This window comes from Pristis pectinata, chromosome 4, assembly GCF_009764475.1.
Source record: "Pristis pectinata isolate sPriPec2 chromosome 4, sPriPec2.1.pri, whole genome shotgun sequence".
Taxonomy (NCBI): Eukaryota; Metazoa; Chordata; class Chondrichthyes; order Rhinopristiformes; family Pristidae; genus Pristis; species Pristis pectinata.
In genome coordinates, this window is record NC_067408.1 from 28,852,803 (window position 1) to 28,876,706 (window position 23,904).

The 23,904-nt window shown below is 40.6% G+C and overlaps 1 protein-coding gene across 1 annotated transcript; it reads right to left on the bottom strand.

Annotated features, from left to right (window-relative positions):
* Nucleotides 1–9,109: 9,109 nt before the first annotated feature.
* Nucleotides 9,110–23,218, bottom strand: LOC127569558 (methylsterol monooxygenase 1-like). The gene is made up of 5 exons (XM_052014311.1): nucleotides 22,945–23,218; nucleotides 18,761–18,909; nucleotides 15,293–15,419; nucleotides 14,553–14,707; nucleotides 9,110–10,875 (listed from the first exon to the last, which is right to left on the bottom strand). Exons 1-5 carry the CDS (start codon nucleotides 23,191–23,193, stop codon nucleotides 10,671–10,673), a joined length of 885 nt encoding a protein of 294 aa, XP_051870271.1. The 5' UTR covers nucleotides 23,194–23,218; the 3' UTR covers nucleotides 9,110–10,670.
* Between the last annotated feature and the right edge of the window lie 686 nt (nucleotides 23,219–23,904).

Genomic DNA, 23,904 nt, shown 5'->3' on the forward strand with positions numbered 1-23,904 from the left:
ATGTTTAAGATCTAACATTTTTACTTCTAACATTCTAACATTTTTACTTTTATTTTTCTTATTATCATAAGTAGTTATGTATAAGTGTTAGAACTATTTTATTAATGACTCGGTGTGTTTCTTTTGTTGCTAGTTCGTAACATAATGCACTATTATTTTATAGTTTTCAACTACTGAATTGCACTTTTAGAACAATGCTCGTTATAATCAAAGTGCAAAGCAGCAACAACTTAAATACTTTTCTGTTGTATTAAAACCAGTAGCTCTGTCCAGTACCACCTTCTGTCAACAAGCTCCATCATGACTGTTGGCATTCAATTTCTCCTGGTCTGTTCTCTATCACAGACCTTGCCTTTTATTCTCTCTTCTCTCCCTCCACCACCTCTTGTGGTTAAGATTGTTAATGGGCATGTGTGAGAAAATAGATGACTGGGAAGTAAGTGGACTGTTCTAAGAACTGGCAGGGACTTGATGGATTGAATGGAATTCTCCTATGTTATATACAAATTGAGATAGGATTACTAATGAAAACCCTGCATAGCTGAACCATAACCCCCTCCTCGCATCTGAGATAAAGGCTGACATTCCTATAGCCTTTCTGATTAACCTTTTGAAATCTATGCACCAACTTCTAATGATGTGCACACTTGGATATTGCTTTGAAATTTCCCAAGATTCTAGCCTCTTGACAAATTGGAAATCATCTTGTGTCTTTTTCATAATCTGCACATCCTGATTTCTGTGCCTAGTGAGTCCTCCTCTTTGTCTCTTACAAGTCGATATTCTCCATTAAATGTCATTGTTGCTGCATGCCTTGGACTGAAATTTTGAAGAACTGATGTGTAAACTGCCTGGTGTAGCTTCTCAACAGCTTGCTGTGCTTTTCCTGTGAAGTCATAGTGAAAGACAGTAATAAAAGCATTGGCATTAATCATGGGTCGGGGTGGTTGAACTATAAGCCTACAATTATATTTGTGTAGGGCCAGAGAGCAAAAATTCTGTTTATCAGATGCTGCCTTAAATAAGACCCAGGGGAATATTTACCCAGCATCAAAGCAATCTGTGCGATAGTCTCAGTGGATTTCCAAGGGATCACTGGCACGTAGATGACTTGTTTATGACTTTTGTCTACCTTGAGCACTCCAATTAGGCATTCATTACTTGTTATCCAGTCCAGTTTTGTTTCTTTGCTTTGAGAAATGGGGCTTCGGTGCCACTCACTCTTGTTCTTCTGTACAGACATTTTTCACTCAATTAAACAAAGGAAATACAATCTCCCCTTAAGAGTTAAGTTCCTACTTTAAGTAGCATCTGGAGGCTCAATCAAAATCTGTTCTAAAAGAATGTACAGTTTTGCCATTTAACCACAAATCATCTTGGAAACCCACTACTTAAATTTACACTAATTTAAGAAGATGAACTCTTTTTCAGTATAATCATTTGCTCCTATTTCCTGCTTTGAGAACTTCTGAGCCATATTTCTTCCAAGGGCTAAGTATTCAGATTTCCCAGGTGTAAAATGCTTTGCAACTTGTGCATTCTGTATTTGCATCAGGAGCCAAATTTTGTCTCAGAAACATGGCTCAGAAGTTCTCAAAGCAGGAAACGGGAGCAAATGATTACACTGAAAACAGTTCATCTTCTTAATTTAGTGTGAATTTTAATCTGTGCACATGGAACAGAATCATGGAATCACCATGGCACAGAATGAAGCCATTTGGCCCATTATGTCTGCCAGTTTTCTGTAGCTCAATCCAGTCAGTCACATTTCCCTGCTATTTCCTCATTGTCCTGCAAATTATTTACCCTCATTTTTATCCAATTCCCTTTTGATTCTATCACCCTTGTAAGGAATGAGTTCAAGATCATAACTCTGCTCATTTCCGCAGTATTCTTTGCCCACCACCTTAAATTTGTTGCCTGGTCCTTGAACCACTAACTAATGGAAAATGTTTCTCTTTATCTACCCCCATCTAAATCTTCATGATCTTGTACACCTCTCAACTTTCTTCCAAAGAGCAACTCCAGCTTCTCCAGTTTAACTTTTGTAACTGAAATTCCTCATCCCTGCATCCAGCTATTAAATATTTTCTGAACTCTCTTTATGACCTTCATGTCTTTCCTAAAGGGTGACAACCAGAATTAGACTCAAGATTCCAGCTGAGGCTAAGCAGTATCTATGAAGGTTCTTAAACACTCTACTTCTGTAAACTATGCCTTAAACATTCTACTATTGTAAACTAGTCCTGGATACAGTATACTTTGGTTACTACCCTCCTGGGTTCTTGCCTTCAGAAATGGAAACAAATTACAAAGGGAGTTGAATTATAATTGATACTGTAAATACAAGTGTTAGTTTTTAAATTTAGCTGTGAGGTTGAAGTCCCTTTTATTCACTCAAAGAGATGACTTAGACTATCAAGAATAACGAAAGTATCTTGCATGTCCATTTTGTATGCAATTGCATGGTCAGGGCACAGCAAATAAGAAGCTTTCTGTGATCTTACCACCTGATTATTTCTCCATCTCAGCTCCTGCAGCAGACTATCCCAGAGATGGTAAGTGGGTAAAAATTGTGAACTTGTGAAACTACTTGCAACCAGTGGAAAAATTACATTTGGAAAGTGTTGAAAGCAATTTAATTACTAGATCTCTTGTTCTAGAATAATATGTCAGATGTAGTATATTCAGTGTTGGCAAGGTAACACAAGATGAGGGACAAAAATGCATGTATAGTGAGAGGATGCCAAACAAAATAGGTTTTACTAATGCTCCACAGAAATCATAAATGTACTTCCATTCAGTTCTTGGTAACTGATGGGTCTCTGCTCCTTTCAATGCAGGAAGAAAATTGTGCTGTTGTTAGCAACCAATCATCATCACTGTCAGTGCAATGTGGGGGGAGAAACAAGATGTGATTAGGGTTATTTTTTGAAGGGATTTCAAAAAGTATGTAAAGAATGGTGCGCTCTGCCACCAAGTGGGAAAACCTTTCTATTGCAACAGGGATGAGTTGGTGATGGCATTTGTATTTCTACATTAATTGACAGCAATAACTTGCAATTATATAGCTCATTAACAAATGCATCTCTAGAGGTTTCACAGACATATAATCAGACAAATAGATATTGGGCAGTACATCCAAAATCATGGATAGAGAGACATTATAAGGGTCTTAAACTTTGGCCAGTGAGGCATGTAGAAAATGAGAAATATTGGGGGAACTCCAGCAGCAGCCAGTTGGTTAAGGACATGGTGGAACAGAGGGAAGGAATTGTGTACAAGAGGCAAGGGAGGCTGGATTATGGGATACTATTCCGATCAGTATTAAAATAGTGGAATTTGAAGGTGCAAAAGGAGTGTGTAAGTGTTCCAATTGTACATGACTGAAGGTGGTGACAAATGCAGATGTTGCAAAAATGGAATGGGAAATCACTGAAGTTAAAAACAAAATACTGAAGCTAAAAACAAAATACTGAAGCTGACAAGAGTCTAGTGGAACATGAGATAGTGGCTGAAATCAGTTGGTCAAATCTGGAACACAGATGGAATGTTAAGAACTGTGTAATGAAGGAATTTAGCTCCAGTCAGTATGCATTTGAATTATGGGCAACAGAAGGCCATTCAACCCCTCTAGTTTGTTCTGCCATTCAATAGATTGACTGATCAGATTGTAACCTCTTCTGCGTTCCTATCTACCCTGGTAATCTTTCATATCCTTGCTTGCCAAGACTCTATCTTCCTTTGCCTTAAAAATATTCAAAGATTCTGCTTCCACCACCCTCTGAGGAAGGAGTTCCAAACACTTGCAACCCACTGAAAGAAAAATGTTTGCTTGACTTGCTCTTAAATGGGTGATCCCATATTTATAAACAGTGGCCTGTGCAATCATTAATGCTTATAAAATCAGGAAGAATTAACACTTAGTTGGTAGAGATTTCTTTAGCTTAGTCATAAGGCTCGCAGAATGAATTTGACTTCGGTTTATAAACACCCAAGGCTATGGCAAAGACAGAGCAGGGACTTTCTTATGCAATTCAGAGCAGCCTTCCTGCTTCTACTGGCCCATGGGTAAACCGAGAAAACTATTTCCTGCCCACTCCTGAATTGCTGTTTAAATTCTAATGGTGTCAATATAGATTTAATACATTTATTTTAAAACATATCCCTTAGGCTCTTGTTGGACACTTCTTGATGCTTGTTCAAATATATGTTAAAATACGCGCACATCAGTTCCCCATAGCTTCAGATCAAGTATTTTGACAATTTTAAGTGCCGAATCATCTAGTTTCCATTTGGGACTAAGTTAAATTTATTTTGGGATCTGGATGTCACTGGCAAGGTCAGCATTTATTGCCCATCCCTAAATGCCTTTGAGAAGGTGGCATTGGGCCAAATTGCACTGCTGTAGTCCTTCTGGTGAAGGTACTACTACAGTTCTGCTGGACAGGAGTTTCAGGATTTAACCCAGCAACATTAAAGGATGGGTGGTATTTCCAGCCTGGAATATCTAACTGTGAAGTGTCAACCATTCTACCTGCCAAGGGAGTTTGCTTCAGCTATCCTGATGGCAGTCTGCATCCCACCACAGACAGACATGAAGCCTGCACTCAATGAGCTATGCTCCGTGGTCAACAACCTTGAGACAGGATACCCTGAGGCCCTCTTCATCATCGCAGGGACTTCAATCAGGCCAACCTCGAGTGTGTTACCAAAATACTATCAGCACATCTCCTGCTCCACCAGGGGCACCAACACCCTTGACCACTGCTATACAACCATCAAAGGTGCCTTCCGAGCCACCCCTCGCCCTCACTTTGGGAAATCAGACCACCAGGCTGTGCTCCTTCTCCCTGCATACAAACAGAAACTGAAACAGGAGGATCCGGTACGGAGAGTCATGCAGTGCTGGTCTGAGGAAGCAGATGAGCTCCTACATGACTGCTTTGAGACAGTGGACTGGTCAATGTTCAGACTCAGCTGCCAGCCTTGATGCGTATGTCACCACCATCACAGACTTTATCAGCAAGTGTGTGGAGGACTGTGTACCAAAGACGACAATACGGGTGTTCCCAAACAGGAAACCATGGATGAACCGGGAGATCCGCTCCCTACTGAAGGAGAGGACTGCTGCACACACATCTGGTGATCCTGATCTGTACAAGAAATCAAGGTATGACCTTTGAAAAGCTATCAGGGATGCCAAGAGACAATACCAACTCAAAATAGAGTCCCTGACCAGCCACCAGTTATGGCAGGGCTTACATGCCATAACAGGCTACAAGACGAAGTCGGGCTGCATAGCTAACAACAGTGCATCCCTTCCGGATGAACTTAACACATTCCATGCATGTTTTGAACAAAAGGGAAGTGGATTATCACCATCCACCCTGACAGCCACCAATGCAGCTGAACCTGTGATCACAGTGGAGGACGTAAGATCAGTCTTCCAGAGTGAACACGAGGAAAGCACCTGGCCCAGATGGTGTCCCGGGCCGCGTGCTCAGATCTTGTGCTGATCAGCTGGCAGAAGTAGTTGCGGATATATTCAACCTCTCCCTGCTTCAATCTCAGGTTCCCTCCTGTTTTAAGAAGACCACTACCATCCCGGTGCCAAAGAAAAGCAAGGTAACATGCCTCAATGACTACTGACCAGTAGCTCTGACATCCACCATCATGAAGTGCTTTGAGAGGTTGGTCATGGCTCGCATCAACTCCAGCCTACCAGACAACCTGGACCAATTGCAATTCACCTATCAGCGAAACAGGTCTACAGCGGATGCCATCTCCCTGGCCCTATACTCAGCTCTGGAGCATCTGGACAGTAAAGACCCAATACATTAGACTATTGTTTATTGACTACAGCTCTGCCTTCAATACAATAATTCCAAGCAAACTTGTCACCAGACTCTGAGACCTAGGACTCAACACTGGATCCTTGACTTTCTAACAAACAGACAGCAATACCTCCGGCACAATTATTCTCAATGCTGGTGCCCCACAAGGCTGCATCCTCAGCCCTCTACTCCCTATACACTCATGACTGTGTGGCCAGATTCTGCTCTAACTCCATCTACAAGTTTGCAGATGATACCACCATTGTAGGCCGTATCTCAAACAGTGATGAGTCGGAGTACAGGAAGGAGATAGAGAGCTTAGTGGAATGGTGTCATGACAACAACCTTTCCCTCAATGTCAACAAAAGAGCTGGTCATTCCCTTCAGGAAAGGGGGCAGTGTACATGAACCTGTCTACATCAATGGTGCTGAGGTCGAGAGGGTTGAGAGCTTCAAGTTCCTGGGAGTGAACATCACCAACAGCCCGTCTTGGTCAAATCACGTAGATGCCACAGCTGAGAAAGCTCACCAGCGCCTCTACTTCCTCAGGAGGCTAAAGAAATTTGGTTTATTCCCTTTGACTCTCACCAACTTTTACAGATGTACCATAGAAAGCATCCTATCTGGATGTATCACGGCTTGGTACGGCAACTGCTCTGCCCAAGACCGCAAGAAGCTGCAGAGAGTTGTGGACGCAGCCCAGTGCATCACAGACACCAGCCTCCCCTCAGAGTCCAAGGAGTCTTTTACCTCTCATTGTCTTGGTGAAGCAGCCAGCATAATCAAAGACCCCACCCACCCAAGTCATTCTCTCTTCTCTCCTCTTCCATCAGGTAGAAGATACAGGAGCCTGAGGGCACGTACCACCAGACTTAAGGACAGCTTCTACCCCACTGTGATAAGACTATTGAATGGTTCCCTTATACAATGAGATGGACTATGACCTCACAATCTACCTTGTTGTGACCTTGCACCTTATTGCACTGCACTTTCTCTGTAGCTGTGACACTTTACTCTACTGTTATTGTTTTTAACCTGTATTAAATCAATGCTCTCATACTAACTCAATGTAACTGCACTGTGTAACGAATTGACCTTTACGATCCGTTTGTAAGACAAGCTTTTCACTGTACCTCGGTACAAGTGACAATCATAAACCAATACCAAGTCAGGATGTCGTGTGACTTTGAAGGGAACTTGCAGGTGGTGGTGCTCCTGCTGCCCTTGTCCTTTGTAGTACATGGTGCAGGTATGAGAAGTGCTGTCATTAGTACCTTTGGGCATTTCAGTGGTACACACTGCAGCCACTGTGTACCATTGGTAGACAGAATGAATATTTAGGGTGGTGGCTAGAGGGCTGATTTGTCTTGGATGGTGTCAAGCTTCTTGAGGGATGTTAATGCTGCACTCATCCAGACAAGGCAAAGTATTCCTTTCTGCCTTTGTAGATGGTGGAAAAGCATTGGGGTGTTAAGTGAGTCACTGGCCACGGGATACCAAGGCTCTAACCTGTTCTCGAGGCCACAATATTTATAGTGAGCCCCAGGATATTGTTGAATGGGAGGCGGGGGGGGGGGGGGGGGGGGGGGGGGGAGTCAGTGGTGATAATCCCATTCAATGTTGATGGTTAGATTCTCTCTTGTTGGAGATAGAGATCACCTGGCACTTCAGTGGAATGAATGTAACTTGCCTCTTATTAGCCTATGCTGGAGTCTTATCCAGATCTTGCTAGATGCAGGTGTGGGCTGCTGCATTTGCTGAGGAGTTGCAAATGGAAATGAACATTTTACAATCATCAGGAAACATTCCCACTTCTGATCTTATGAAGGAAGACAAGACATTAATGAAGCAGCTGAAAATGTCTGAGTCTCAGGCACTGCCCTAATGAACTCCTGCAATGTCATCTGGGGGCTGGGATAACCACAACCATCCTCCTTAGTGCAGGGTGTGATTTTCCCCACCCTTTGGAGTGTTTTCGCTTTTGATGCCCATTGATCAGCTTTACTAGGGTGCCTTTCTGCCACACTCAGCCACTGCCATGATGCAAAGGGCAATCACTTTCACCTCCCCTCCAGGATTCAGCTCTTTGTCCAAGTTTGAACAGAGACTGGTGAGGTCTGGAGCAGTGGAACACAAACTGAAGGTGAGTAAGTGCCACTTGAAGCCATTGTTGACTGTACTTTCCATCACTTGGCTAATTGAGCAGTAATTAGCTAGATCATATTTGTCCTGCTTTTGCTTATGGGACATACTGAGGTAACATTCTACATTATTGGGTAGATCAGTGTCTTGTTACTGTACTAGAATGGCTTGGCTCGGGACATAGCAAGTTCTGGAGTGTAGGTCTTCAGTACTGTAGCTGAGATGTTGTCTGGTTCCAGTGCTCTTTGCCATTTCTTGATATCACATGGTCTGACCAAACTGCTGGTTGAATGTAGTTGTGAATGCTTTAGCCTTTAGCATGTTACTTAGTTATCCTCAACAAATACAGGCCATCCTCAGATAATGAACAGATTTTGTCCATCAGTTAGAAAATACACAAAAATTACTACAATACTGTCAAGGTATGGTTACCATATAGTGAACAGCATCAAAAGCACAAGATTATTGAGAAAGAAAACTACAAGAAGTGGAGAAAGAGAGGAAACTAGTTCTGTCATTCACAGTAATGAATGTATGTACATATATTGGACACTTGAATTTAATATCAGGGAATTCATTTATACGTGGGGGGGGGCGGTGTTCATGAGTCAGGTTTTCTTAACGCAGTGACAGACTCTATCTGGAATCTATTGGCTACTCTAGGTCAAGTAGAAATGGAGCATGAAAGGAAACCGCACAGGAAGTGCAGTGGACTAGTTAATATCAGAAAGTAAAGGAAGGAAGTCCTTCCCCGCCCCCTTCCTTTCCAGTGGTGATGAAGGGTCTCTGTCTGAGACGATGTCGACTATTTATTTCCCTCCATAGATGCTGCCTAACCTGAATTGCTTCAGCACTTCTCGTGTGTTGCTCAAGATTCCAGCATCTGCAGAACTTTTTGTCAAAGTTTGTTATTGACACTTTTTTGTACCGATTGGTGTTACTAGGACAGTCTTCAGTAGACACGTTTGAATTTGTAGCAGGAGCATTTAAGAGAAAGGGAAGGGAATCCTAAGGTCAATAGTTACATTAAGACTACTGAGGTTAAGAGGTAACAGTAAAGGTACTTCATCACAGAATAAAGAATTCTGCTTTATTTGCAACTCAAATCCCTTGTTAGAATGTCAGCACAACTGACTGATAATTCAATTACCAGTTACTTGTAAATGAAAGGGGTAGACACCAGTTCTGTATAACTTCCCACAATGATCTCAATATTGCATGAGAACTCTTATCTCGCAGTAGTTTGGAAGTTACCAGCTGAAAATGAATGCAAACTAATGTGAATGAAATTTGAAAATGTACTGCAGTATTTTATAAATTTAATATAATTTATATACAGTAATCAAGTAGTGATTAGTATGCCAGAGAAACTGTTGCTTAAAAAAAGCTTCAAAACCAGGATCATATTTTGTCAAGCATTATTAGAGCCACAGCATCTTTATGGCACAAAAATAAGTCATTCAGCTCATCTAACTTCACACCAGTTTGCTGTAGAGCAAATTTAAGTCCCATTACCTGATTTCCCCAGTAACCCTACGTTTATTTCCCTCGTCTATCTAACTGCTTTTTGAAATTAGACTGTCTCCACTTCCACCACCATCCAAGGGAACCAGTTCTATGTCATTACCACTTGCTGCATTTGCCCAGGGTGGAGGTAGGGCAGAAGATAGTTTGCATCTTCCCTGTACCTCTTTGCTCAAAACCTTGTGTGACCCTTGGTCCTGTTACATTAGCAAATGGGAACAGCTTTTGTCTACCTCACTTAAACATCATAATCTTATACTTGTATGGCTAAATTAGAGCATTATAAAAGTTTGTATTCAATGCCTCTATTTATGAAGCTCAACAACCTATATACTCTTATGTAACTACTCAACATGTCCTGGCACACAAAGATCTTGGCACACTCTTTAGAACTGGGCTGTTGTCCATATTGCCTCTGTCTATTCCTTCTACCAAACTGCATCACTTCACAATCTTTGAGAATGTTGCAGTCTGTATCTGGAAACTGGGATCTTGAATCAAATGGCAATATTTGGTGTCCAATTACAGCTATTGCCTCATAAGATATTTATAAAATCTGTGGTATTATGCAACTGTAGCCAGAAGTAACCAATATTGATTCAAAGTGTCTTATCATGCATTAATTCCACGTCAAAAATGATTGCCGTAAGAAACCTTGAACCTCAAAATGCCTGGAATAACACTACCATTACTTCAAACTATTATTCCAACACAGCAACACACAAAATTAGTATCTATACACTTAAGACATAACATGCTCTTGCAATTATTTCTACAAAGTAGAAATACTGTAAATGAAAACATCAATGAATAGGGCCAATTAGTTTCAGTAATCAGTATTTAACAAATAATTTTACAATGAGAAAGAACTGCTAGATTAGTTTGTTTCTGTATTCAATGCAAAACTTTGTATTCTGTGTATAAAATTCAGTATTGATCATGATAAACATTGGCATCTTGTTTGTACGAGGGTAAAGTTAACACTGCTGGTCCATCAATTGAACTGTTGCAGAAGTCTTAAATTTTCTTATCCAATGCAGAACATAGTTGTTTAACTTCATTATGAATATCATTTTGTGAAACTTCAACTGTTGATTTGATTTCTGGATTTCCTCATAATAGCAATAACATGTTTTGAAACATTATGCAGTTGGTTTAGAGCACCTCCTATTTGTCCTTTTTAATTACTTCCTTCTCTTTCTTCACTTTGTCATTATAAATCTGAAATTGTAAATCTGTTCCAAACAGCTTGTCCCACCAGGTGAAGGTTGAAGAATAATTTCCAACAAAGTTCATGTGATGGAAGTCGTGGAAACGGGAACCACCATAAAATGGAATAAGGTGCAGAGGATTCAAAGGAATGTCGTAACCACTGAAAATATAAAATACAAAACCATTAACAAATCCCAAGCTCCTATCATGCATTTCATGTACCCATCATGGAATATATGCCTAGAAATTGTAGAGGGTTGGGGTGAAACTCAAAGGCAGATGAGGTCCTGGTGTCAGGGTAGGAGCTAGAGCAAAAAGACAGGTACAACAAGGGAAGAGGAGAGAAAAAAACATAAGGATCAGAAAATCTGTAGTGGCAGTAATTTGCATGGGTAATTGAAAGCAGTGATCAGCTGGGCAACAGGCAGGAAGGAGAGTACGAGAAGAAAGGAACTGGCAGTATACAAGGGCAATTACAGTGTTGGTATCTGCCCCCCCAAGGATGAAGATGAGTGATTGTCTTCAGGCATTCCAATCAAGTCCAGTCCTGGTATGACCACTATTCCCAAACACCCCCAGATCGGCAAGATACAAGTTCCCCAGTAGAGCTCCAACAGGAGTACTACACAAGAAATGAAATCACCCCCAAGGGACTCTGACGTGAAAATCCTGGCAGTAGCACGTGACTGGCTTCTGGAAGCTTCCAATGAATTTTCCTGAAAATATGAAATGACATTGGAATGGTTGTTACTGCATTTCACTCTTTAAACAGAGAAAGTGATCAACTGACAAACAATCACTGTCACCATATCAAGTGCATCCCTACTCTCCTGGTAGTGGTCATGAAATACTGATATCACACTAATCCATCATAGCCCACAGCTTTCCACAGTGAGAGCAATGACACTAGTATGCAGGTGCAACTATTCATGAGTCATTGACCATCCAGTACCTCAGCTGATTGACTACTTCCTCTCTCACCATCTTTCCCAAACTGTTCCAATATAACTCCCCATTGTTCAGGTTCTCTATTCCTTGGAATAGAGAACCTGAACAATGATACCTGGATATTTTTGGTGATGTAGCTCTTAAGGAATCACACTGCAGATGAAGTTGCAAAGTCAAAAGCACTAATTTGATTTTAACAGCCCGAACGTTTACACCAGAGGCACATAAACCCAAGTAGTACTTTTTTTTTTAAACGTGACAAAGTTCCAGTGTTACCACTTCCATGAGGTGTTCTCCAGTGGCTGTGCATGTATGATGGACTTCTTAGAAACACATGACTGAGGGACTTTGCCTCTCTGGCAGGTACAGGAGGTAGGTGCCAAGATACCATGTGTGCTGTAATCTTGAATGCAATGTGCTGCTTTTGCTGCACTACAGCTTCTCCCATGAGCTGTGACATCACCAGGGCAGTAAACTGCAGAACTCACTATATTGAATTGCCCATCTTTCCATTCCCTTGGTTTTTGTAGGTGGTTACACACAGGTTAAATGGCAGCAATCTGGGCATTAATCAAAGCTGAATGGGCTGGTTACAGACTGAAAGAATGATGGGAGGCCTGACTCTAGCTCCATGCAATAGTTGCAGAATCATCAATCATGAAGTTTGGGATTTCTGCTTTGCCCACACTTGCACAAAAATTAGTGAAATTCCTGGCATGTACGTGGGGGGGGGGGGGAGAATGTCAGTATTTTCTGGAAAACCTGGGAAGTATGTCTCATGGAATGATACAAGATGATGGTAAGTGTTGAAGTACTTGTGGACAGGTGCATAAGAATCACTATTTGCCCTCAGTAATTCAAGCTTGGCAATGACAATTACAGAACATAGATTTCCTGTTACACCTGCTTCAGGTGCCAGTACCCTTAAATCCTCACTGTCCCTTTGATGGAAGCAGTTAGCATTTTAGGGCAAAAAAAAGAGGGAATACAAAGACTCCTCCCATTTATTTTTCCCTACTCTACATCAAAAATGGTGTATATTCTCTAAATAGGGAGGAAAAATTTCATGTTAACCATGCAATTTTTTTCCAATATTATATCCATGGCAATCGTTCTCCTCATTAAAATGGAGAATATGGCACACTTCAGTGAAATTAAGTTGATACAGACATTGGATTCAATAAAAACTGTTGAAGCTTCCACCAGGACCTAACTTCTATAATACTGAGAATAAACAGCTACCAAAACATTTCAGAATGGTATTCTTGAATACTGAAGCACCTTACATTTTTTTTCTTAAACAAACAAGTTCTGACAATTTAAAAGTATCTTATTTTAGTTTCACTGTTAACTTCCAATGTTTCAAAATTTAGTTTGCCAATCTTATTACATAAAGGCTCAATATGAATTTATCATGGCAATGGTCAAGAATTTACAGCAAGATTATTAGTGAGGCTATCAGCAGTCACCAATACAATAGAGGAATCTAACAGCATTTGCTGAAGTGTGTACATGTACAAGAAATCCAGAAGTTGTTATTGGCAATACCCTGCTTTTACAGAGGGTGTGCTCTTCTTATGGTCAATATAACTATTATTGTAGCAGCAATTAATTGACACTTTTTGTACATGCCCATGATGCAGAACACTGAAACTGTTATGCTTTGTTGAATAAGATGTAACTAAATTGCCATCTTAATTACTGTTGAACAAATTCCCTTGCCCCAAAAGACTAATTTGAAGTGTGGGGTCTAAATTCGCTCAATTATTTCAAAACTCATGGATTTAAATTGTTTTGTATTTCAATGATCATAATCCACGTTTCCAATCTAATATTTATATTATTCTCTGCAGAAATTTAAAATGTTATAAAATTTGGAACTTATCTTCCTGGGTTGCTGTGTAAGAATTAAATGTTCTGCCTGGACACTCAGCCAGTTTGTTGATACCTGGAACTGGAAGGCACCCAAGAGCAACTGATGGGAAAGGGGAAATCCACACCACAAAACCTGCCAAAGTTCTGTGGTCAGCAGGAAGTGCTGTCTCCTTACCAATGAATAGAAAATGTGGACTAACATTTATTTATTGTACAATTTATTGGATTCCTGACCAGAAATCTACTTCCCAATGGATCTGAAGGTTTTACTCTGATGTAAAAATCATTAATTTATATTTTCTTTGTGGTACATATTATGAGTTGGAATTTGAGAGATCTTCCATGAATTAATTGCCCATCAAGATATTTATTTCATTGTTGGTTGTTATATAACAAAGTCAAAATTAATTAGGGGAAATAATGTGGACATAAGAAAAATTCCCCCAGCCACTGTGGGATGTAATTGTTCCTTACAATTCTTTGTTCCACATTCCAAAAATGAAATAGTGGAAGTTGCTTTGCTTTCCTGAATCTTTAAATTGGAAAATTCCACAAAATCAGTATATGTAACCTGTGCATTTGCACTTGCACTAGGTCTCTTGATCTGACCTGTTTCTAAGGTTTGTGTGTCTGCTGAGATGAATGTATTGAATTTAGCAATGGAAACATTGGCTTTCCAGAATGAGGCTTGAAACAGCAATAATATAAAGCTATCTAAAATCACAGATTTAATCCTATCTCAGTGAGACCTTTAAACATTCTCTGTGATTGTTTAATGTGGAGGTATCTAAATAAATCTCATCAAGAAAGAACTATGTTGTAAGTGCAACATCATGCACCAACCTGTGAAGTCAACCAATACCCAAACATGTTGTTGTTTTGGGATGATTAAGAACAGTCTCATATGCACAGGACTAACTTTCAGCAGTAAGAAAACGGACGTGTTTTCTCTCTCATTCATTCTCAGAAGCTATAGAAGTGTGTTTAATGGTTCTCTTTAAACAGTGACTTTACCTGTGTACGTCTATTGTTTCTAGGAGACGAAAGGTCACCCAAGCCCACAGGAGGATGACATGATTGCAGAAGATCATAATGCCAATAAAGAAGCCCATGCCAAGGATGACTGTCTCTGCTGGGTGGGCATATTCAGCTTGCATACCAAATGGAGCCTGCACAATAGAGAAATTGGAAAATACTTTAAAGAAGTGATTTGGGCACACGGAAACATTTATTGAATGTGAACTCAGCATTTTTACTGGCCTTCTGGTTTTACTATGAGAAATTGTACTGTACTGTTAAAACATTAAGCAGAATTCAATTATAAAAGTTGGTAGAGATGACAATTATTCAATAAGTGAACTAATTCTACATTTAATGCTTTTATTGGTCAGATCACAAATTTAAATATTTTACATTCAAAAGCTCTCAACTCCAGCAACAAGAAATACACAAAATTTAGAATTTTCTATTTAATGTTCTACAACTTGCATAGTGGCCTAAAATGGAGGCCTAAAATCAGCACATGCATAAACATTCCAGACCCAGGAAGACAGAATATTAGGCTAACGTCCTCATTAGTTTGCAGAGACTGAGTCAGCCCACTGATTTAGGTGGGTGGGGACAGGCGAGTAGAACTTTGAACAATATAGAATGGAAAGGAAAATTGAGTGGTGTGGGTGCCAGGAGTTCACTCTGTACCTAAAGTGAGAATGACCCATCACCACCTCCCACAAAATCTGAAAAGATTGCCTCACCGTAAATTCATGATGAACTTTGTGAATATATTTGTAGATTCTCTTATGATGCAACAGTCTGTGTAGAAAGTAGTGCCACGTGTCCTCAATAACAGCACAACCCAGACACTGCATTGCAATTACCTGCCTGCATCAAAAAGAATTCAAATGTTACACTATTAATAAAATTATTACTTTTTTTCTTGAATGAGTTAATATTTAATCAACAAAGAGCCTTTCTGATTTGCAGAGGTTGAGCAGGTTGGGACGATTCACTGGAGTGTAGGAGAATGAGGGGTGATCTTATAGAGGTATAAAAGAATCATGAGGGGCATAGATAGGGTGATTGTGCACAGTTTTTTTTTCGCAGTGTTGGGAAATCAACCACTAGAGGCCATAGGTTTAGGGTGAAAGGGGAGAGATTTAATAGGAATCTGAGGGTGGTCAGTATGTGGATTAAGCAGCCAGAGGAAGTAGTTGAGGCAGGTACATTAACATCATTTAAAGAGGTACTTGGACAGGTACATAGATAGGAAAGGTTTAGAGGGATGTGGGCAAATGGGACTAGCTTGAATGGGAACCTTGGTCAGAATGGAGCATTTGGGCCTGTTTCTGTGCTGTATGACTTTGCAACCATTTTAAATCAATGGCCAGAAAATTCATCACGTAAAATAGAGTACTACACACAGAAACAGGCCCTTCGCTCTATCTAGTCTATGCTGCCTGATCTTCTGCCTAGTCCCATCTACCTGCACCCACACCATATACATGTACAGTACCTGTCAAACTTTTAAATGCTACAGTTGAGCCCACATCTACCACTTGCACCGGCAGCTTGTTCCACACTCGCACCACCCTCTGAGTGAAGGTGGTTCCCCTCAGATTCCCCTTTAGTATTTCACCTTTCACCCTAAACCTTTGTCATCTAGTTCCAGTGTCACCAAATCTTAGGCGAGAAAAGCCTGCATGCATTCACCCTATCTATACCCCTCATAATTTTGTATACCTCTATTCCCTGGAGTGCAAGAGAATGAGGGAATCTCTTATAAAGTCCTAACCTCTTCAACCTTTCCCTATACCTCAGGTCCTCAAGTCCTGACATCATCCTTATAAATTTTCTCTGCACTCTTTCAAGCTTATTGATATCTTTCCTGCAGGTAGGTGACCAGAATTGCACACAATACTCCAAATTTAGCCTCACCAACGTCTTGTACAACATCAACATAACGTCCCAACTCCTGTACTCAGTGCCCTGATTTATGAAAGCCGAAGCGCCAAAAGCTCCCTTTACAACCCTATCAACCAGTGATGCCACTTTCAAGGAACTATGGATCTGTATTCCCAGGTCCCCCTGGTCTACTGCACACCTCAGAGCCCTACTATTCACTGTGCAAGTCTTACCCTGGTTTGTCCTCCCTAAGTGCAATACCTCAAACTTGTCTGGATTAAATTCTATCTGCCATTTTTCAGCCCATTTATCTAGCTGGTCAAGATCACACTGCAAGCTATGATAGCCCTCCTCGCTGTCCAATCTTGCTGTCATCCACAAACTTGCTGATCCAGTTTACCATGTTATCATCTAAATCATTAATATAGATGACAAACAACAACGAACCCAGCACCAATCCCTGCAGCACACCACTAGACACAAGCCTCCTGTCAGAGAGACAACTATCTACTTCCACTCTCTGGCTTCTCCCGCTAAACCAATGTTGAATCCAATTGGCTACTTCATCCTGAATGCCAAGCGACTTAACCTTCTGGACCAGCCTCCCATGCTGGATTTTGTCAAAGGCCTTGCTGAAGTCCATGTAGACAACATCCACTACCTTTCCCTCATCGACCTTCTTGGTAACCTCCTTGAAAACTCTATCAGATTGGTTAGACAAAGCACTGTTGACTATCCCTAATCAGGCCGTCTATCCAAATACATTTATATCCTGTCCCTCAGAAGACCTTCCAATAATTTACCCACAACTGACGTCAGCTCACTGGCCTATAATTTCCCAATTTATTCTTAGAGCCTTTCTTGAACAACAGTACAACTTGTACATATATAATGTCATGAAATGGGACTCCCACCAGCAGTATATCAGTGAAAAAATAACCTTCTAGAAAATAATATTCTATTAAACCCATGAAATGAAAAAAAAGGCCATCCCAAGCTCTCGGTTGCATGTCATTTCAACTCATTCCAATCCCCACACTAACCTGCCTGTCTTCCACCTTCTCCATTGCCAGGGTGAAGTCCAAAGCAAACTAGAGGAACAACACCTCATTTTCCACCTGGGTAGTCAACAACCCATGGTATAAACATTGAATTTTACAATTTCAGGTAGCCCTTCCCTCATGTGTTTCACACCCCCCCCCCCCGTCTCCTCTCAACTCATCTCCAGCCCTCCCACTTTTTCCCCTTCCCCATAAACCAACCCCCCCCCCCCCCCCATCACCCATTTTCATCCCCCTCCTCCATCTGGTTCTATCTGCCTTTCACATCTCCCTCAACGGTTCCCATTATCGCCTTCCTTTATCATCAGTTTCCAGCACTGGTGGCCTTTCTATTCCTGCTTATCACCTCCAGCAATTGTCTCCATCTTCACACTTCCTTCCCCCACCTGGCTCCATTTGCCTTTTTCTGTCTGCCTGCCTCCCAACTCCACCCCTCCTCCTCCTCCCCCACCTCGCTCCATCTGCTGCTCATTCTTCACCAATCACCTACTGGCCCTGTCTCACCGCTCCCCCGCTCTTTATATTGGCTAGCTTCCCTCTCCACTCTCAGCACTGATGCAGGGTTTTGACCTGAAATGTCAACAATTCCCTCCCCCACAGATGTTCCTTGACACACTGAGTTCCTCCAACAGATTGTTGCTCCAGGTTCCAGCATCTGCAGTCACTAGGCTCTCCAAATAAAGTTAGCTTTTCCCATCCCCACCCCTCAATTAGGATTATTGTTTAGTAACAAATAATATTGAGTGATCTATACTTGTGCACTTCCTTAAATTGCATCAAGATCTGATTAAAAAGCTGGATTTAGAAAGTTAATGTTGAAGAGTTTGAAGATGTAAAGAGATATTTTAATACAAGGGATTTCACAAGCGTATTTCTGCATAAAAATCTGTGATGTCTAAAAACTCAAAAGAAAGTGCAAGCCAAGCTTGGAGCTAATAGAGGTCATGATAAGGATACAAAAGATTCAGCAAAGTAGAATGTAAATTTTGGAATTAATAATTTGGAGCATGAATTCTCATGATGGCTGTAAAGAACTGCAGTGATAAGTAAAAATGCAGATAAACTAGAGTGATCTACTTGTATTAAAAAAATGATCAGAATTCAGGATTTCTGCAGCTTGACATGCCAGCAGTGGGATAGGTATGAGCTGGACTTTGCATCAACTCCAGCACAGGAGTTCTGGCAACGTTTGGAAAATTCAAACCTTGTGATGACAAAATGTAAACAAAAGCTTTATGACCAGTGGAGCAAGAGTCTTACCATCGTGGCATATTCTCCCAACTATATGGAATATTGAAGAATTCAGTGAAGTAGTAGGTACCACAGATCATCGGTAACTGGATGAAGAAGTGGTTGAACAATAATGTTTTGAAGCACCTCCACTGTTTCTCAAGACGTTCTGGCTTGTCCTACATTCCAAATGATTAACAGATTTTGCAATGTTGTAAAGCAAATACACAAAACAAATTAAGAGCTCATTTTAGCATTCTTTTTCACCAAAGAATCATCCCACTAGTTTCCTAAGCTCAAATCTTCACACAATTTGATCAATGGGCAGGCTCTCTATTTGACTGTACCGCATTAAAAAGCAAAAAGATTAAATTGTATAACATTACAACAAATTAAGCGAGCATAATTCAGCATCATTAAATGTTCTAATAAGCACTAAATTTCCAAATTAAAACTGTAAATCGTGCCCTCCCTTCCCTATGCTTTCCCCCTCCACCCCTCTTCCTGCTAGACCTCTATTACCTAAATCCTCATCATAAGGAGTCCCTTTATCAATGTCATTTGGCATCATTTATGAATCGAGTTTCCAACTTGACTTGTCCAATCAAACACTCCCAAAATGCATGGAAATCTGGATCCTGTCTTTTCCCCTTTGTTCCACTGGATTCCCAAGAATATTTAGAAAAATAAAGTATCATTGAGGGAGCTGATCTGGAAATTTACAGTCACCAGCAGTAACTGGAAGCCTAGTTACATAGAATATACGGTGCATAAAAAGGCCATTTGGCCCAACCAGTTCAATGCTAGCATTTATGCTCCACTCTAGCCTCAACCTGTCTTTTCTCATCTAACTCCATCGGTACAACAGTCAATTCTTCCACACACACCCTCCCCCAGTATGCTTGTGCAGCTTCCCCTTAAATGCTTCTTATGAATTTCATATCGATTGTCTGGTTGCGAATGGTCTCTTTTTATGCTCTTCCTCACAACTGGAAACATTCTCTCTGCATCTACTTTTCAAAACTTCCTAATTTTAAAAACCTTTAGTAAGTCACCCTGTAGCTTTCTTTCTTCTGTTTGTTCATCCTTTCCTGATATATATTTCTATGTACTTGTGCTGTCACCTTTGTAATTCTCTGCAGTTGCTATTCTTTTTGCAGTAATGTATAATGGAAATATTTGAAGTTTTGTAATGTAGTCTAACCAAGATTCAAAATAATTTCCCCATCTTCCAGTTCTATCCCACTCAAACCCAACTGCAAGGCTTGGTTTACTCTTTTTTCATTCACTTTTCTGGATGTGGTCACTGTTAGCAAAGCCAGCATTTATTCATCCCTTACTACCTTTGATAAGGTAGTAATGAACAGTCTACTTGAACCGCTGCAGAGTCTTTCTGGTGATGGTACTCCCATGGAATTGGGGAGGGAGTTCCAGGTTTTAGTCTGAGTGCTGATGAAAGAATGGTGATATCTTGCCAGGGCAGGATGATGATCTTAGAGGGGAAGATGCAGGTGGTGATGGTCTGATCTCTCATTCTCATTTAGGTACCTCATTCTATAATTCAAATCAATTACACTAACTCCTCGATTTACAAATGCACAAAATCATATCAGCATTCCTGGATATATTCTGACCCACCAGCAGGTCAGACCCAGCAGAGTTGGAGGCAGGGTTATATACAAGTGAGAAGGACTAGCACAAGTATCCCTAGTATCAACACTGGACGCCCTATGCCTCTCCTTCAGAGGATTAATTATCATTCCTCCATGTTGATCACCAAATGGGAGAAGCACTGTCGGTAGTAAGGCCACAAAATGTACTCATGCAATTTACATCACCAAAAACAGTTTGGTAGCCCACCACTGATCGTGACTTAATGTAAATGAGTGCGAGACAGATCTCAAGCCAATTGGTTTGTGAACCAACCTGAAGGGAAAAATCTACCTGAGTCAGATGCATCCTTCCCTGATGGTATTGGTACGATTAATCACGATCAATTTTTGTGCACAAGTCAATCAGTCTTAACACCAATGACACACTCCATCAGTCCATGTACTTCTCCTTCACCAGCATGATAATTGGGAAAAACTCAGAAAAGTTGCAAAACCTCAAGGCTGGAAAAGCTTTATTCAGAATATAGAACACTCTATGCAAAAGGTGCATTTCACTGTGTGTTTCGATGTACATGTGACTAATAAAAGACATCTATCTATCAAGTACAGGTGACACTGAGCCACCAGTAGTGGTCATAATCTGTGTCCTCATGACCCAGCATAACTCTCACTCTTAGCAATTCCATTCAACTGGAGACACCTCCCTGATCAGTGAAGCAGTGTTGAAAAGCATACCAAGCCGCACCAGTGCTAAAAAATAAAGTGACAATCTCATGAAGCTACAATATAGGACTCAGGCATGCTTAATAGCAGAAGCAGCATGCTTTAGACATAAACCAATTCAAAGCCTTGCCATATACAGTAATGAAAGGTGGTGGACAAGGACATAACCAACAGGAGCTGGATCCTCATGTGTGTTCCTATTCTCAGTGGCAGAGCTTGGCAATGTGGGTACAAAAGTGAAGGCTGAAGCATTTACCAGTGTATTCCATCAACCATAAGGATTCAGCCAGGCCTCTTGAACTTCCTGCCACCATGGACAGTCTTCAGCCAGTTCATTCACCCCTCAAAATTGGCTGCTTGCACTTGCAAAGGCAATGAATCCCACAATGTCCCAATTATAGTGTAACCTGTACTTGCTATGTTTCTAACAAAGCTACTCCAGTACACCTATAACACTACCAATTGCCCAGGTATATGCTACAAATCTCTGCCAACATTCTGGTGCTAACTGCTGATCAGAAACAAACAGACTTACTAAAAATACTATAGTTACAAGACCACATCAAAGACTCCACAAAACTTTTCCACCATCTACAAGGCACTAGTCAGGGAAAGCAATGGAGTAATTTATCTTACCTGGATAAATGTTGCTCCAACAACTAAAGCAGCCCAACACTGGCCAGGACAAAACAGCCTTTATTAGCACACAACCCACCACCTGGTATATTCATGCCCTCTACTAACAACATGCATGGTACCATTTTGTACCATTTATAAAATGTACTACAGTCTCATGTTCAGACTTCAAAAGCACTTTCCAAACCTGCTACCTCAAAAGGCCAAGGGCAACAGGTACATGGGAACACCACCACATGTAAAAATCACATACTATCCTGACCCAGAATTTCCTAATAGCATTGTGGGAGTGCATGCATTCCTAGTCCTGCAGCAGTTCAAAAATGCTGCACAGCACCACATTCTGATGAACAATAAATTGTAGACTTACCAGGAACACCGACACGTCTTTAAAACAAACATTTTAATTGTTCTTCTGAACAAGAACTTCCAAATTCTGAACTACCCTTGATTGGCACTATTGATGTTAATTTGTATTCCTAGTCGTTTACCATAAAATAAACATTTATGTGAAGAATTGTTCCGGCAAGGTTTGCACCTTTACATATTCAAGGTACAATTTTAAAAAAATGCTACGAAAAATACTCATTCGGCTAATATTTTATGCCTCAACAAAAAAAAAGACTTTCTGTCACATCCCATGCATTTACTGTGACCAACTTTGCCAAATATTTACAGTGACAACTATCTCCACTTAGTTTATATCTAACGAAGGTGGATGCATAGGATTTGTAAGTAATAATTCACAATTTAACTCTGAACACCACTTGAATGGACTTAAAATATACAATTCATGTCTAATATTTAAGTCTTTTAAAACTTGGGTGGGGGAAAAGAGTACTATCATGCTGCAAGATCTTGGACAGCAGATCAATGTTCTCTGTCGTATATGTAATATTGTAATTATGTTTTTATGTAATTTCACGTTATCACTTTAAAAAATGTCATTCTATACTAATACGTATAATGATTATCGCCAATGTTACAATTTGTTTCAATAAAAGAACACCAATTGGATAAATGTAACGTACTAAATAAATACATGAAATTCATGAACTGTTTTACGAAGTTTGCTCGATTATGTTCTGCAAAGACATTAAAGCGAACCGCGCAATAACTTTATCTGAATAATACCGGAGTGATCCATTAGTGTTATCGAATTATAATTGCCTCAACTCCCACTATAAACAATGCCAAATCCGGACTGCCGAATAATAACATGCCACTTCAAACGATTCTTACCTTCTGTATCTTATACTTCTGCAATGCTGGAATAAACTGAAAAATAAAACCCGGTAAACAAAATAAGAAATAAACGCCTTCGTGAACAAGCAGAGATCCCCAAGTAGCAATTTGAAATTTTGTAAAATTGTCCAGCATATAGTTCCAAGCATTTTTAAAAGGTTCTTGTAAGGGGTTTTGTGGGAGCAAAGAATCTATGTAATCTATGGCCAGAATGGCAGAAGTGATAACGCTACTGTTCCCTTCCATTTTCCACACTGTTCTATTGATGTTCATTCCGTAGCATTAGCGCAACCTGGATAAGGGGCGGGAAAATCGCGTCATTCCTAATTCAGCGAGCGTCTAACTTTCTAAGCAAGAACGTCGACCAACAGGAGCCACGGAACTGCACTGAGCGACATGGCAATCCCCTTGTTGCCACCAATGACATTGAAGAGAAGGCGGGCCCTGCGTAGCCAAGGTAAAGGATTTTAAAAAAACCCTCGGCTCATGTGGACCGACGAGCACTGATTGGGCGAGCCGGTGGACTGATGTTGCGCTGCGCGGGCAATCCAATATGGGGAGAACACGTCATAACAACAGGCTGGTAACATCGGGAGTGGGAAGGGGCAAGGACAGGCGGATTCACTAATAAGTACGCAAGTTTCCCTCACCTTAGACATTTTTTCCCAATAGGTGATAAATCTAACTTCATCAGAATTGATTTTTTAAAATATTTTAGACCATGTCCTGGCAAATTCTTCTTTGCAGACTACATTTCCTGACCCATTTAGGTTGTACTGAATGTTTCAGATATTTTAATATTAATTTAATTCCAAATGATGTGCTGTCTCCTTGGTGATTGATGAAGGTCTAAAAATGTGGAAAGAAATAGCATGTTGGAGCCAATGATGTGGTAATCAGGCGATCTGAAAAGACCAAGGCTGTGATCAAACGTCAAGGACGATAACTATGTATAAC